General features: G+C 39.0%; 2 protein-coding genes across 5 annotated transcripts in view; both read left to right on the top strand.

Moving 5' to 3' along the window:
* The first annotated feature begins 338 nt into the window (after positions 1 to 338).
* msantd1 (Myb/SANT-like DNA-binding domain containing 1) lies at positions 339 to 4,928 on the top strand. 2 transcript variants are annotated; one of them, XM_060874290.1, is made up of 3 exons: positions 339 to 1,344; positions 1,809 to 2,093; positions 4,310 to 4,928. In XM_060874290.1, exons 1-3 carry the CDS (start codon positions 1,097 to 1,099, stop codon positions 4,563 to 4,565), a joined length of 789 nt encoding a protein of 262 aa, XP_060730273.1. In that variant the 5' UTR covers positions 339 to 1,096; the 3' UTR covers positions 4,566 to 4,928. The 2 variants fall into 2 exon arrangements, with proteins under 2 accessions (XP_060730273.1, XP_060730272.1); XM_060874289.1 differs by having other exon boundaries at positions 339 to 1,350.
* Positions 4,929 to 6,445: 1,517 nt separating this feature from the next.
* The window catches only part of rgs12a (regulator of G protein signaling 12a), a 33,240-nt gene continuing 26,129 nt past the window's right edge, over positions 6,446 to 13,556 (top strand). For all 3 annotated transcript variants that reach the window (XM_060874285.1, XM_060874283.1, XM_060874284.1), the window contains exons 1-3: positions 6,446 to 6,546; positions 6,996 to 8,852; positions 11,141 to 11,242. In XM_060874285.1, coding sequence (XP_060730268.1) covers positions 7,077 to 8,852; positions 11,141 to 11,242 — 1,878 coding nt within the window. In that variant the 5' untranslated portion in view covers positions 6,446 to 6,546; positions 6,996 to 7,076. The remainder of the gene's footprint in view (positions 6,547 to 6,995; positions 8,853 to 11,140; positions 11,243 to 13,556) is intronic.

The following is a 13,556-nucleotide window of genomic DNA, read 5'->3' as shown; positions in this document are numbered from 1 at the left end:
CAGTATTTAGAAGTCTGTTGTTCAGTATGGAAGGTCTCCAGCCTACAAACTGCATAGTGATCCACAGACCCTGAAAATTTTACCCAGCTCACAGTCATTAGTAACGGAGGCCTGAATCACACAAAACAACAGATGGACCAATGGATATAATGTGGTTAACTGAGTTAGACCGCCAATCTGTGCTGTTAGGTGTCTCGGGACCTCATTGTCTACAACCAGACACTGCTATGATCACTGGTAAATGTAAGACAAAACAGTACAAAAGGGAGGCTTATGCTAAAAGTATGCAGGGAGGGGACACAGGGATAGGAAGGGGTGGTGGGGTAGATATGGTTAGATAAAGATCACTGTGTCCACATGCTTACCAATCCATCCAGCAGGAAATATAAACCGATGAAAGCTAAATACAAAAATAATATGCATCTATTTGACTGAAAATGTATGCACATTTTAAGGCACACTGCCAAATATCGACATTGCACGATTTTAAATAAATCTGCAGAACGTAAATTCTAAGTGCATTTCGGAAATGTCAGCAGACAAGATTTGTGCTCTAGCCACCATTAAAAGCTTTTAAACACATTATGCTTTGTGATTGCACAGTCCACAACAAGGCATGTTGTCAAGGCAACAGCTCATCTTCTGCCTACAACGCCACTGTGGACTCATATTTCACATGTAGTGTTCCCACTTCACTGGCTTTCTGCTAAAAGCTTTTTGTTACATACCGGAGAGTGAGTGAGACAGAGAATGTGAAATAGAGAAAGAGAAAGGGGCGGAGGTGGAGCGGGAGGAAGGGCTTGGGCTGGCTGTTGCCAGGGCAACTTGACATCACCGTGACGAACTTCCCTCTTTAAAAGCTTTTAAAGCTGATTGCTCCAGCCCTCCAGGCCCCATTCTGATGCCTCTTAACTGAGTTAGAGGGGGGAAGGGCAGAACGGGTGGCCTCACACATAATCACAAGCCTGAGGAAAGAACAGAAAGGAAAGGGAAAAGGTGGCTTTCTAAAAGCTTGCTGTGGTGAAACACAACCTTTCAGGATTCTGTTTGTAGAAAAATCTGAAATAGAGAGACATAGAGATAGGTGCTTTGCAAAATGTCCGCTGAGGACTGCTTCAGTTATATAGTGCCAAATGAGAAGCACAGAAGAGCACGCAATTGGACAGATTCAGAAATGAAAGGGCTTCTGTACATCTGGGAAGAGTACGTCACTGAGCTCAAGAAGGCCAAACGCAATGCTAAGATCTACGAAATGATGGCTAAGCGTCTGTATGACCTGACCGGCGAACACCGTCACAGGGAGGAGATAAAGATGAAAATCACCAACATGACATTCCAGTACAGGCAAGTGTAAGGGTGACATTTTAAGACATTTATACACACCTTACTGTTTTAAGTCTGTATTGACTGCATTTGATCCAACTCACAAAAGCTACTTAAATCTATTGCAAGACAAGGCATGTTCTTAGCTCCCTAAAGGACACTCTAAAACTGGTCCTAGACTAAACATATTTGCTGTTCAGTAACATTTAAAGCAATCTAAACAAAACAGTCATTTTGGTTTAGACCATTCTTAACACTCTGGGCAAAACATTTTTGTATTATACTATTTTCAACATTCTAGACAAAACAGGATAGAAGCTTATTCTAATGTCTCGGTGCTTAAGGCAAGATTGGACTACCTGAACCTAACTATTGCTGTAACTTTTACTAATTTAAGCTTTGTAATTTGTACATATATCTTAACAATATAACCCCTATCAGTGCGCAATTGTACTGCCCCAAATACATCTCACTCTCATTAACAGGAAGCTGAAGCACGCAGCCAGCAGTGGTGGCGGAACACCCGACTGGCCATATTACAAATCAATTGAGAGGATTTTGTCCAAGATACCAGAGCAAACCCATTTGAGCCCACTGGACCCTCAGATCACTGGAGCATCCACGTCACAACCTGAACCCTCTGTACCCCAAGGTGGAACACCAGTCTTAGGCTTTCTACCTGAGTACACTGGATCCTCAGAGGAAAGAGAGGTCAAAGAGGAGGAGGATGATGAGGGGACAGAGGTCTCTGTGAGTTCCTTTGAGTCCAGGTAATGTTTATGGATATTCATTCAGTATGCTTTTTACAAGGGGCTAGATCAAGGATGTTTAGATTTCTCTGACATAGATGTTATAATCATAACTGTATTCACCAACCATGTACATTACAGGTAATTTGGTTGATATACAAACTTTGCAATATAAGAATAAAAGTTAGAGCTTTGTCCAAGACTACATGCTAATTTGGTAGTGTTAATAGTTTTTGTGTGTTGTGTGAAGTAGCCATATACTGTATATAATGTGTTTAACTTAACTTACAAATGTGACTTTCAAATGATCCATATCTTTTGATGGCTGATTCTAATGATATAACTTTATAAAGAGATGATGGTGTGGAAGAATTTGAGTGCCCTGCAGAGACCCCAGATCACAAACGTTTTAGGATAAATAGAAATTCTGACTGTGTGCCATATCCAAATTCTTGTAGGTACTTTCCAAGAAGAGTGCAAAATTATTATAATAGCTAAGACGAACTATATCTGGAATGGGATGTTGAAAATGCACATATGGGTGTGATGGGCAGGTGTCAGCAAACCTTTCTATATACTACTTTCAGATCACTGTATGCCATACTTTTATAACATTGTTCTACCAGAGAAATGTGATTTGAGACAGGGTTTTCTACACTCAATACAAAGGAATTAAAGCATGTCGTATAACAGCTGAAGGTCAACTACATCCAGTCCAGTAGCTTGTTTTGAGAGGTTTTAGACCTTTGTCCAACTGTGTTTGAGGTAATGTCATGACCAGAGTTGAACAACATTTTCATCCTAATAATATCTCCAAAACGACAAAATACCTGAAATTAGTACAAAAATGTTCTTCTTTTCCTCAGGCTTTGCATGGGAAGTGTTTCACACATATTTCTGCTGTACATCTCTTCTCTAATCCAGCTCTTGCTCCCCAATATTTGTACAATGATTGTGTACATCAAGTCAAGTCAAGTCAAGAAGCTTTTATTGTCATTTCAACCATATATAGCTGTTGTAGTACACAGTGCAAACTGTGTACTGCAACATACTGTGTACTGCAACATACATGCACTCTCTTTTTACTTTTCCATTTTTCAGAAATGTATTTGATTTAATTCCTTTAATTTGTTATAACTCTTTACCATATATTTAAAATTTATGAGCAGGATTCTGGTTTCTTTGGAACTGTTAGCGCTTGTTGCGGTTCCTGTTTTGACCACTAGGTACAATAATAATTCTGGATTCTGATCTTGTAAGTAGTAATTTATAGGTTGGAATAACCTCATGCAAAACCTTCAGCAAATTCGGACATACAAAGTTGGGAAAAAAACAATGCATTTATGTCCGTCATTTGTTATCAAAACACTAACCAGCAAGCTGTGATTAATTTTCATCCTTGAATAGTGAACTGCTCAGACAGTGTTGATGTAATGATTCATTCATTCATTCATCTTCTACCGCTTATCCGAACTACCTCGGGTCACGGGGAGCCTGTGCCTATCTCAGGCGTCATTGGGCATCAAGGCAGGATACACCCTGGACGGAGTGCCAACCCATCGCAGGGCACACACACACACTCTCATTCACTCACGCAATCACACACTACGGACAATTTTCCAGAGATGCCAATCAACCTACCATGCATGTCTTTGGACCGGGGGAGGAAACCGGATGATGTAATGATGATTAATGAAATACGTGTGTATATAAAGCATAATATACTTTATATTCCTTTCTACTTATTATTATACTTAAGAGACATGTTAAGCTGTAGTTGAATTTGTAGTTAAAAGTTTACCTCAAGTTGAAATTTCGATTTGAGGAAGTGTTTTCTTTGGCTTTTACTGGTTGAAGCTTAAGATTAATGACCTGAATGCAGGACAAATCTATGGAAGCTATAGTAATTGTGTCAGATCTAAGGGAAACAAATCAATGGAAAATTGGCTTATATCTGTGAAATAGCAACATTTAAGAAAGATTATTGGCCATTCAAAAGACGTATTATGACATAATCTGTATTTCTGCAAAATTTAAAATTTATGGAGTTGTGCATGAGGACTTTATGGAGGTTAGTGTGTGTTAAACAACTATATAAATGGTGGACTCTGCCACACCTACGGAACCTACCCTACGGAATAGCAATTGGAAATACTAATATATACTTACTATTTTATTAGTTTCATATATATTTTCAGAGATCTTTTTAGATTATAATTGCACAGCTGTTTCTTCAGGTCTCAGCCTATGAAGAGGCAGCAATTGTCACACAGTACATCACTGCGCCGCAGGAAGCTGCGTGTGATGGAAGCGATGCTGAAAGAGCAGAGGAAGACAAGCCGTGCTGTGGAGGACACATGCCGAGAGGTGCGACGTGTAATCCAACAGCAAAACTTCCTGCAAGTACAAAGCTTGCAGCTTCAGGAGCGAATGATGAACTTGCTGGAGAAGATGATTCCATCCACAACCCACCTTGCAAACACACATACTTGAGTTTATCCTAGCCAGCATTTACATGCTCCTCATAAACTGGTATTCACAGCATCACAATGCTTTTTGTGCTTCAGTAGCAAAGCTATTGAAATACATAGTTCTATTTAATGGGCATTTGTTTTATTTTTTATTTTCAACATTTGGGGGAAACACAAAGCTTGATCACAAAGCTGCTATTCCCAATAATAAGTTTTGACGTGTAATGAATTTGCAGCTGTACAAACTGCAGAATCTCAAATATTATCTTATATTAAAGGAACACAACAGTTATTGAAATAAATTGTTGATAAATGAAAATAAACACACAGAACTTACTATTGCATCTTTGGTAAGGCATTAAATACTGTTAAAGAATTTCACGTTACCCTGAGATGCTTTACATGGTGAATAATCAATTGTATTTTTTTTAAAGCTGTGATCTTATTTTATAACTTCTGTAAAGCCTTACATAAACTCATAGTTTTCTGTCTGGTTTGTGTTTTATCATTTAAGCCAGTGTGAAATTGGTAACATCCCTGACCACCTTAAATGCTGCTAGGATTCACAGACATATTGTTGTGAATTAAACGCTTGAATTAAAAGTGTGATAGCTTAAATTAGTGGTTCTCAAAGCGGTGAGCCCCAGGGGTTCCATCTATCCATCCAGCCATCTATCTATCTATCTATCTATCTATCTATCTTATTGTTGTTATTTTATTTACTTTTATAATGATGGAAAGTTATTGTCCCATTTGACTTTTCACTATAATTGTATGGGTTTGAGACCAAATAACCAAGCGTCCTCAATAACCAAAAAACAAGTAAGCCTATACATAGTAGGAGCCATTAATAGAATATTATTGTATTTACATTTCTGGCATTTGGCAGACACCCTTATCCAGAGTGACTTACATTTTTATTTCAATTTATACGACTGAGCGTTAAGGGCCTTGCTCAGGGGTCCAGCAGTGGAACCTTGTGCCCCTTTTCCACCAAGGCAGTTTGAATGCTGGTTCAGAGCCAGAGCCTAATTTAAAATCAGTTCTTTCTTTTTCGACAGCCAAAGCACCGGCTCTGAACCAGGAAAAGTGGTTCTTAAGTAGCACCAAAACATTGCTGGTCTAGCCTTAAGAACTGCTTGCATCAGGGGCTGGGGGTGGGGTTACTGTGACCAACAAGACAAAAGAAACCGTTGTTAGTGCCATTTTTAAATCATTTCAAATCAGGATTCGCAGCGTTTGGATGCCAATGTAGGTTTCCAAAGCAACATCCGCCATTGTTGATGTGTTTGCTGCACTAACGTTGTATACAGTGACGTAAGACTTGGCACTGTGGCCCATGGAAAGGCAAACCTGTTCTTAGAAGATGCACCAGTGGAACCAAATTTAAACCAACACCCGGTACTTTCTGGTGGAAAGGGGGCATTAGTGTACCTGGGATTTGAACTTACAACCTTCCAATCAGTGGTCCAACACTTTAACCACTAGGCTACCACATCACCATTACATATTTCTTTAAACACTTATTACACAATCATTACACATTCCATATTTATATAAACAATGAATATCTGGGTTATGTCGGTGAAATAAATGGGTCCAACAGATGACAGAGTGTTGAAAAACCCCTGACTTAAACAGCTATTAACTCGGTTTGTAGTTAAAGCCACGTGTTCAGCATTGCCCTGAGTTCTGTAGTGGGTGGGGCAAAGCTCAAGGTTTTACGCCCACGCGCTTGCTGAGCCGTTGGGATGTGTCACGCCCTGTACCTCCCACGTGATTTTCCGAACTCCAATAAGCACCAAGTATTTGTTTAAACGCTAAGTTTGATTGACAGGTATTTCGTCAAATGAGAAGCGCTCGTTTGGTTTCGCGATCGTAACGGTGCCATAGTGACTGAATGACGCTTTGTGTTGAGTACAATAGTGAAAGGCACTGGTTGTCTGTGCAGGACAGAAGTGAAAAAGCTGGAACTTTTTATAAAATACGGCTGTTGTGATCAGGTAAGTGAGTGCGCGTCCGTTATCGTCGATATATTTATGAAGCATTTAGTAATAATATCTAATGTATAATGTTTATTGTGAACTTTTTTGAACTTTGCCCTGTAACGATAACGTGTTTTAATCTTAAACCCTGAAAACGGGCGATCATATTTTAGATATCACGGCTACAAACCTTTTTTTTTTAAACTTGTATTGAATCGTAAAAGCGTTTAATTGACAATTTTGTTCACTTTGTTTCGCCTAAGTTTTTTTTTTTTTTTCAAGAAGAATTTGAGCTCGTGCGCAGAAGTTGCTTGTCTCATGCCAATGTTTTGACATGCTACACCTTAGAAAGGCTGTTTTACTTCACACTGGCAAAAACTAATATACTATATTATAACTATATTCCTATAACACTGATTAGTTTTGTTTCTAAAACTCTTACTGCTTCTTTTTCTCTTGTGTTACAGTAGCTGCAATGACTGGTGATCACTGAGCAGCAGCATCACCCAAGCCTTTTGTTGTGATTTGGTTGGACCTCAGTGGAAGAAATGAGAGCTCTGGAGCCAACGGAAGGTGTGAGGAGATCTCTGGACTTCTCTCCAGCCCCTACAGTGCGCAGAGTGGAGATAGAGCGTGGTAGAGCTGGATACGGATTCACTGTGGTTAGCCAGGCTCCTTGTGTCCTGAGTGGGATCATGAAAGGAAGCCCAGCTCATGATGCTGGCTTGAAGCCTGGTGATTGTATTGTGAGTGTGAATGGCACCGATGTGTCGGCAGCTTCACACGAAACAGTGGTGGAGCTCATTGGTTCCTCATCACGATCACTTAGTTTACTTGTCTCATCAGATGACAGACATTCAGTAAATTTTGCCTCCAGTTCCCTGGGTTTTCAAGGAAAGATGAATGAAACATGGTCAAATCCAGGACAGATGGAATCTTATGAGAAAGGTAGAGGTGAATCAGTGGGCAGTTTTAATGCTGTTTTGGAAATTTCAAACCAGGCTTGCACTAGTGGATCAAAAAAACAACCTAAACAGAGACCTAGATCAGAACCAGATATGTCTTACTGGTCTTATCGGTGTCAGTCAAAACACAACCTGCATGTACCTGATCAGGAGGAACCATTGCGTGTTGTGAGTAAAGATTCAGTTTTCTCAGACTTTCAGAGTCAGCATGATATTTTACCTGACTCCAGTGCTCTGAACGTGGGAATGGTGGTAGGATACATAAATTCCACAGAACTGGATCTAGTGATTTCCCACTCTGAAGAGGAAACATTACGAGCCATAAGGGAAAGTATTGCTCAAATTGCAACAGAACAAAAAACCCATTACCTGGTGATGATGAAGGTCAAGTGTAATTGTGTGCAGCTTTGTGACGACAGGGATGTGGTTTTGGCAGCATACCCTGCGGAGAACCTGGTTTTGTGTGCAGTATGTACTGAAGACACTAGGTTTTTTGGTCTTGTCTCAAAGGAGGTGACCAAAACAGACCAAAAAAAAGCTGAGCGAAGCACTTGCATAAAGACTTTATGTCATGTGTTCATCATAGACCCAGACCTCTGTGATCACAATGAGCATAAAAGCATCTCTGAGCACTTTGGCTTCTCATGCACTGCTGACCCAGACACCCAGGATTGTCTGGAGTTTCCCCAGAATCCATATTCAATGTTAAACTTTGTGTCAGTCCTCTACACTGACATGGGAGACCATGTTGAGAAGTTGAGACTCAAAGTGGATGGTGAGGAATGTGACGAACAGCCAAGCACACGAAACAGCGGCAGTGGGGACAGCGGAATTGGAAACGTGTCTCCGGAGGATCAGGAAAGTTTTGCTGACCGGTGGAGTCTTACATCTCCAAACAGTTCCCACACAATTTGGGATAAACAATCCCCATGTGTCTCCCAGCAGAGCAATGGACAATCACTAAGGCCAGAGCGTAGGTGCCTTCTCGCTGAGCCATTCCCTGACCCTGCCACCCCACAAACATCTGTATCTATTGGAGAAGACGTTTCAGGTAGCATGCCGTTAAACTCTGTTTCTAAGTGTAAGGAATCACAACTGACTGAAAATAAGACCAAACGGAGAGGAAGTCAGCGCTGGCCCTCTGTTAGTATCCGGGCTCGCTGGCAGAAACCTCGCCCTACCAGCCTTGACAGCCTGGCTGACAGCGATACCAGTGGACCCAAAGCAAAAAACAACACTTTACCACCTGCCATGGAACAAATCCCTCCAATGAGATACAAAAAACCTGGTGACCTCGCTTATGATTTGACTTTGAAACTGTTCAGCGGTGCATCCAAAAATAAGGATGGAGAAAGCAAGGTATTTTTTTATTTACTTATCTTTCAAATACATTTCAATGTTAACCTCTGCTTACTTAAGCCCAAAAGTCTCAAGCATACAAAGTAGCCGGAAATTCTTGACTCTGACTACATTTAAACCCCACATTGATCATTTTAAGACAGTTTTTCTTATTAAGTTACAGAGTTACTTTTACTACTAGCAGCTGAGGTTCAATTCATCTGGTAGTTTACTAAATAGTAATAGATTAGTGGGGGGAGTCGTGGCCTAATGGTTAGAGAGTTTGACGCTTAACCCTAAGGTTGTGGGTTGGAGTCTCGGGCCAGCCACGACTGAGGTGTCCTTGAGCAAGGCACCGAACCCCCACTGCTGCCCACTGCTCTGGGTGTGTGTTCATGGTGTGTGTGTGTGTGTGTACTTTGGATGGGTTAAACACAGAGAACAAATTCTGGGTCACCATACTTAGCCGTATTTCACTTCACTAGATAGACAGTTATTGCATCGAAAGTGCTGGTATATATAACTACATATCATCTCAATTGATCATTTGACGTGTATACAGGATGAGATAATAATAATACACTTTGAAGCATCCAAGTAGTAAAATGCAGGTTAAAACATAGCTATGTCTTTGTTATGAGGCTAGCAGTCTCTTATGTAGCAGACTAATTTGCACACTAAATCATGATCCATAGAACAGATGGAGCTACATGGTTGGGGCACAGCAGATGGAGCTGTTGTGTTGATTAGTGAAGTCCAACCTGATTATGCCAGACAGATCAGTGGGAAAGCAGTTAAGCTTGGTTTAGATTCAAGAGAGTCACCTGGCAACAGTCGCCTAATTTCTCTATGCAGGGATGATAAGCATTGTGTTAAGTCTAAGTGACTTCAGTCTTCAGTCTTAATTACTCACGGTTTGTGCATTAGTTTGATTATGTGCTATAAAATGTAATTGTTCACATTGTACAAACGCTCCCCCCACTATTTTAACCGTGTTGGAACACTTTAATTTGATTTCAGCTGTAGCATCGATAGTGATGAATTAGGACCAGAAATTTGATAGTGCTTCGTGACTCCTGCTTAATGCAATTTTGCGGTTTTGTAATATTTCTGTAGGAAGACATATTTTTAGTTTAAAGCTAAAGCCATGCCAAGATTAACTCGGTTAACCATAGTGCTCGCATCTGTTTCGAGGGAGCCCAATGTTCAGATGGAAAGGAAATTACAGACTTGTGTGGTATGTGTGATATCATTGTCATTCCAGTCAAACATATGCTTATCAGATAACTGTTTTCGATTAGCCACGAAGTCTTAAAAACATTTGAGGATAAACAATGCAGGCGGATGAGTCGGTGTAATGTTTATCCACAAAACAGTGTTTTTTCAGTTAGACCAACCTGCACCGCTGAAATTTCTGATGGAAATGTAGTGGAACTATATGAAATATTTTATATTAAAAAAAAAAAACAAAACAACAACAGTGCCCTTTAAAGGAGTGGTATCTAGTTCACCGCCAGGTTCATCGCTACCCTAACCATGAAATAAAATGTTCACTGAAGACATTACTGGATGGATGAATTAAATAAATAAACTTGTAATCTTATTACAGTCTGCAAATGGCACTATAAATAAATTCTTTATAAGGAAGAGGCAGTTGGATCTTGTTAAGCCTATATAGGAAAGACTAGACTGTGATAGTATTAGCTGTAAAACATAAACATGTGGTGTGGTACATGTGCCTGGATCTAGACTGGTCCAGTAAAAGAAAGTAATTTCTAACATTTCACTCTTCACCAAAGATTTAATAAGAAAAATGCGCATGCTTAATCAAATATAAACTGATGTAGCCTTAAAGCACAAATCATAATCTTGAAAAACGTAGACATTTACTACAGCATGTAGTATGTGTCCTGTCTTGCTCTCACACATAAATAACAGCCTGAACATAAATAATGGACGAGAACTCAATTAGGTGCTTTACTTTGATTTTTCTGCTCTCTGTATTAAGCCCAATGTTTTTTTGTGGTCTATTGCAAATTAGATTAACCTGAATTACAATAAGTGAATTTAAAAATAAACACAAAAGGCTGAATCTTGATTTAATGAAAGGAATATGTAAGTAAAATCTTTTTACTACTTTAAGTTGAATGCATTTCAAACTTGATATAGTTTTTGTTTGATTGTTTTTTTTTTTGCTTATTTTATGTATTTATTTTTTTAATTTTGCTAACCCTAACCCTCCTAGATAAATATATAATATAATATAAAATGTTGATGTGACATATCAGTTGTTTTCTCTATTTTCTCAGGGCTACAGATTTTGGGGTCTCACAAGAGGACGCTCATCTCTTCGACAAACTTCAGCATGCAGCAACAGACTTAGTCTGGCTCGTTCACTCGATGACCTTGAGGTATGCTTTTCCAAAGGCAAAGTGATAAAGAGTCTTGTGTACAGAAAGTTTTATTTTTGTCATTTCATTTTGTCATTATAATTTCTTTCATTGCTATTTCATTGGGAGTTCTTTGGATCATCAAAACCTTTCCTGAAACTTTACCAGTTTCCATATGAGATCCACAATCCCAGACACTTAAGCTATAGGATGTGGTTTTCGTGTTAAAGTGATGACCACAATCAGGCTGTTATTTTAAACTGCTGAGCAAAAGATAATAGCGTGCGAACACTAATGTCTGCAGCAAAACTCTTCAACAAAGATGTTCCTTGTAATAAGTGAGTAAGATCTTTCTAATCACATATCCTGTACAATGGGGTCCAATTGTCTGTACAAATTATATTAATTGTTACAACTTCAGTGAAATCTTAAAAACTTTAGTAGAATCTTTAAAATATTTACATGGATTTCAGAGTCTCATTTTTTGTATTTGTTACGTCTCATTTTTGCTTTAATGACACTGTGCACTGGAGCTGTATAAACCCCAAAGATTGTGTAAAACCATATGATACGTTTTAGATCAAATCCATCTTTGCGTCGTCTGATCGCATGCGTTAGGAGAAGAGATTAGGAGGTGAGAAAAAAATGAGCTTTTATAAATAAATGTTGGTCAACGTGGTCAATATGACAAATTTGCTTACCCTTAAATAGTGAGCTAGAAATATTGCAGATTATTGAGCATAAAATATTCAAGATATTGAAAGTTTAATTTCTTTGTTTTACATCTTTAACATTCTAAAATTCTAAAGCCTAAATTCTATTTATTTTTATTTTCATATGAGCCCCTAAATAACTGCTTGTCCCTAGTGGTCTCAGCTGTTTGGACATGACTGTATACATTAAAAGGTTTGAGTTTTTGTTAGAGGTGCATAGAGTTTTATAATATACAAAAATAATCAAGTTCTCAGCAAAAGTCGGATGCTACTTCAAACCTTGATTTGCTATATTATATTTATTTCTATATAGGTCATACTTCTGTGTATTTTTCTGAGCCGATTTCATAAAATAGCCAAATGTGTGAGGTTTAAAGTGGAAAAGGTTTTGTCATTTTTCCAAGTGTGAAATCTGAGAGCAGTAAGAGTTTTCCTGGAATGGGACACGGCTGTTTCACGGACCTAGTGCCCTTCTGGTGGTCAGACGAGCTGGAAAGTGTGGTTATGAGAACATCACACTGATGTTCACCAGGATAAAAGCAGCTTTAGTTGAGAAAGAAAGAGAGAGACAAAGAGAAAGACTAAACGAAACTTGCTCAAACTGGAAAATGTGTCTTGTAAGCATGGTATTTGTTGGATTGCCAGATAAAATCAAACTCGATGACTCTCCACCTTATTCCAGCAGTTTACACAGCAATTTCATGCTAAACTAAAGTGGCCCAAATAATGACTTAAATAGGTTTAATAATCACTTTCAGCCACTTTGAGTAAATAAACTCTTGATTGCAGTGAATTGTTTTACAAGAACAGAAATCTGATCGCATCTGATGGTGTAGCTACAACATACACTGATTTGTGTTTTGCTCCATATCTCAAGAGCTATGAGATGTACAGATAAACGTCTTTTGTTTTCCCTCTGATTCCTTGCCGAAAGCAAATTGGACCATTTAATACCACCCACATGGAATTTTAGCTATTTTGTAATATATACAAGGCCTTTTTTGTGAACTACTTGTGAGATTGGCCACTGAGGGGCGCTAACCTTTTCTTGTAGAATACAGCGTTTAATCTTTAACTGTAGCTGTGACTCATAATTCCTGGGAACTGCAAATTTGCTTTGTGCTGAAATTTTGGTATGTTGCATCTTTGTACTAATCTGTGAATGAATTTCTAGTGTCCGTTTTTTTTTTAATTCAACAATGTGACTGCATTCAGCCAGTTATGCTTCAGCAAGAGTTTGACAGGGTTAAAACTGAGCATTTGTAACCAACCTTGAAGAACATGTTTATCTGTGGTCCCTTTAGTGTTCTATGCAGCTTGCGAGGTGGCTCGTCCACACGTGTCTGCTTGTGGTTATATGTATCTGGTGGACTTCCACAACTGACATATTGTTAAACAAAAGTCACCAAACTGGAACAATTAGTGACCTGAAAATAATCTCTACATCAAGTAGAACACACCCTGGATAATCAAGCTTGGGAGGCTTTGACCAGTCCTGCCTTTTGTTAGCATGTTATTACAAGGGCATGTGGGGAATCTGAACACTTTCTAAGTAATACAGTGTCAGAGATGTCTGCAAGTGACTTGTTGTCTTCTGTTAAATACATGGTACAGAAGTGTTT

This window comes from Tachysurus vachellii, chromosome 7 (assembly GCF_030014155.1).
Source record: "Tachysurus vachellii isolate PV-2020 chromosome 7, HZAU_Pvac_v1, whole genome shotgun sequence".
Taxonomy (NCBI): domain Eukaryota; kingdom Metazoa; phylum Chordata; class Actinopteri; order Siluriformes; family Bagridae; genus Tachysurus; species Tachysurus vachellii.
This window is presented reverse-complemented; position numbering and strand designations above follow the sequence as displayed.

Excerpts from the sequence above, each read along its gene's own strand:
- msantd1 (XM_060874289.1), top strand. The coding sequence starts at position 1,097 with ATGTCCGCTGAGGACTGCTTCAGTTATATAGTGCCAAATGAGAAGCAC. Across the intron at positions 1,351-1,808 it reads ACATTCCAGTACAGGCAAGT|GAAGCTGAAGCACGCAGCCA; the intron begins GTAAGGGTGACA and ends TCTCATTAACAG. Across the intron at positions 2,094-4,309 it reads GTGAGTTCCTTTGAGTCCAG|GTCTCAGCCTATGAAGAGGC; the intron begins GTAATGTTTATG and ends CTGTTTCTTCAG.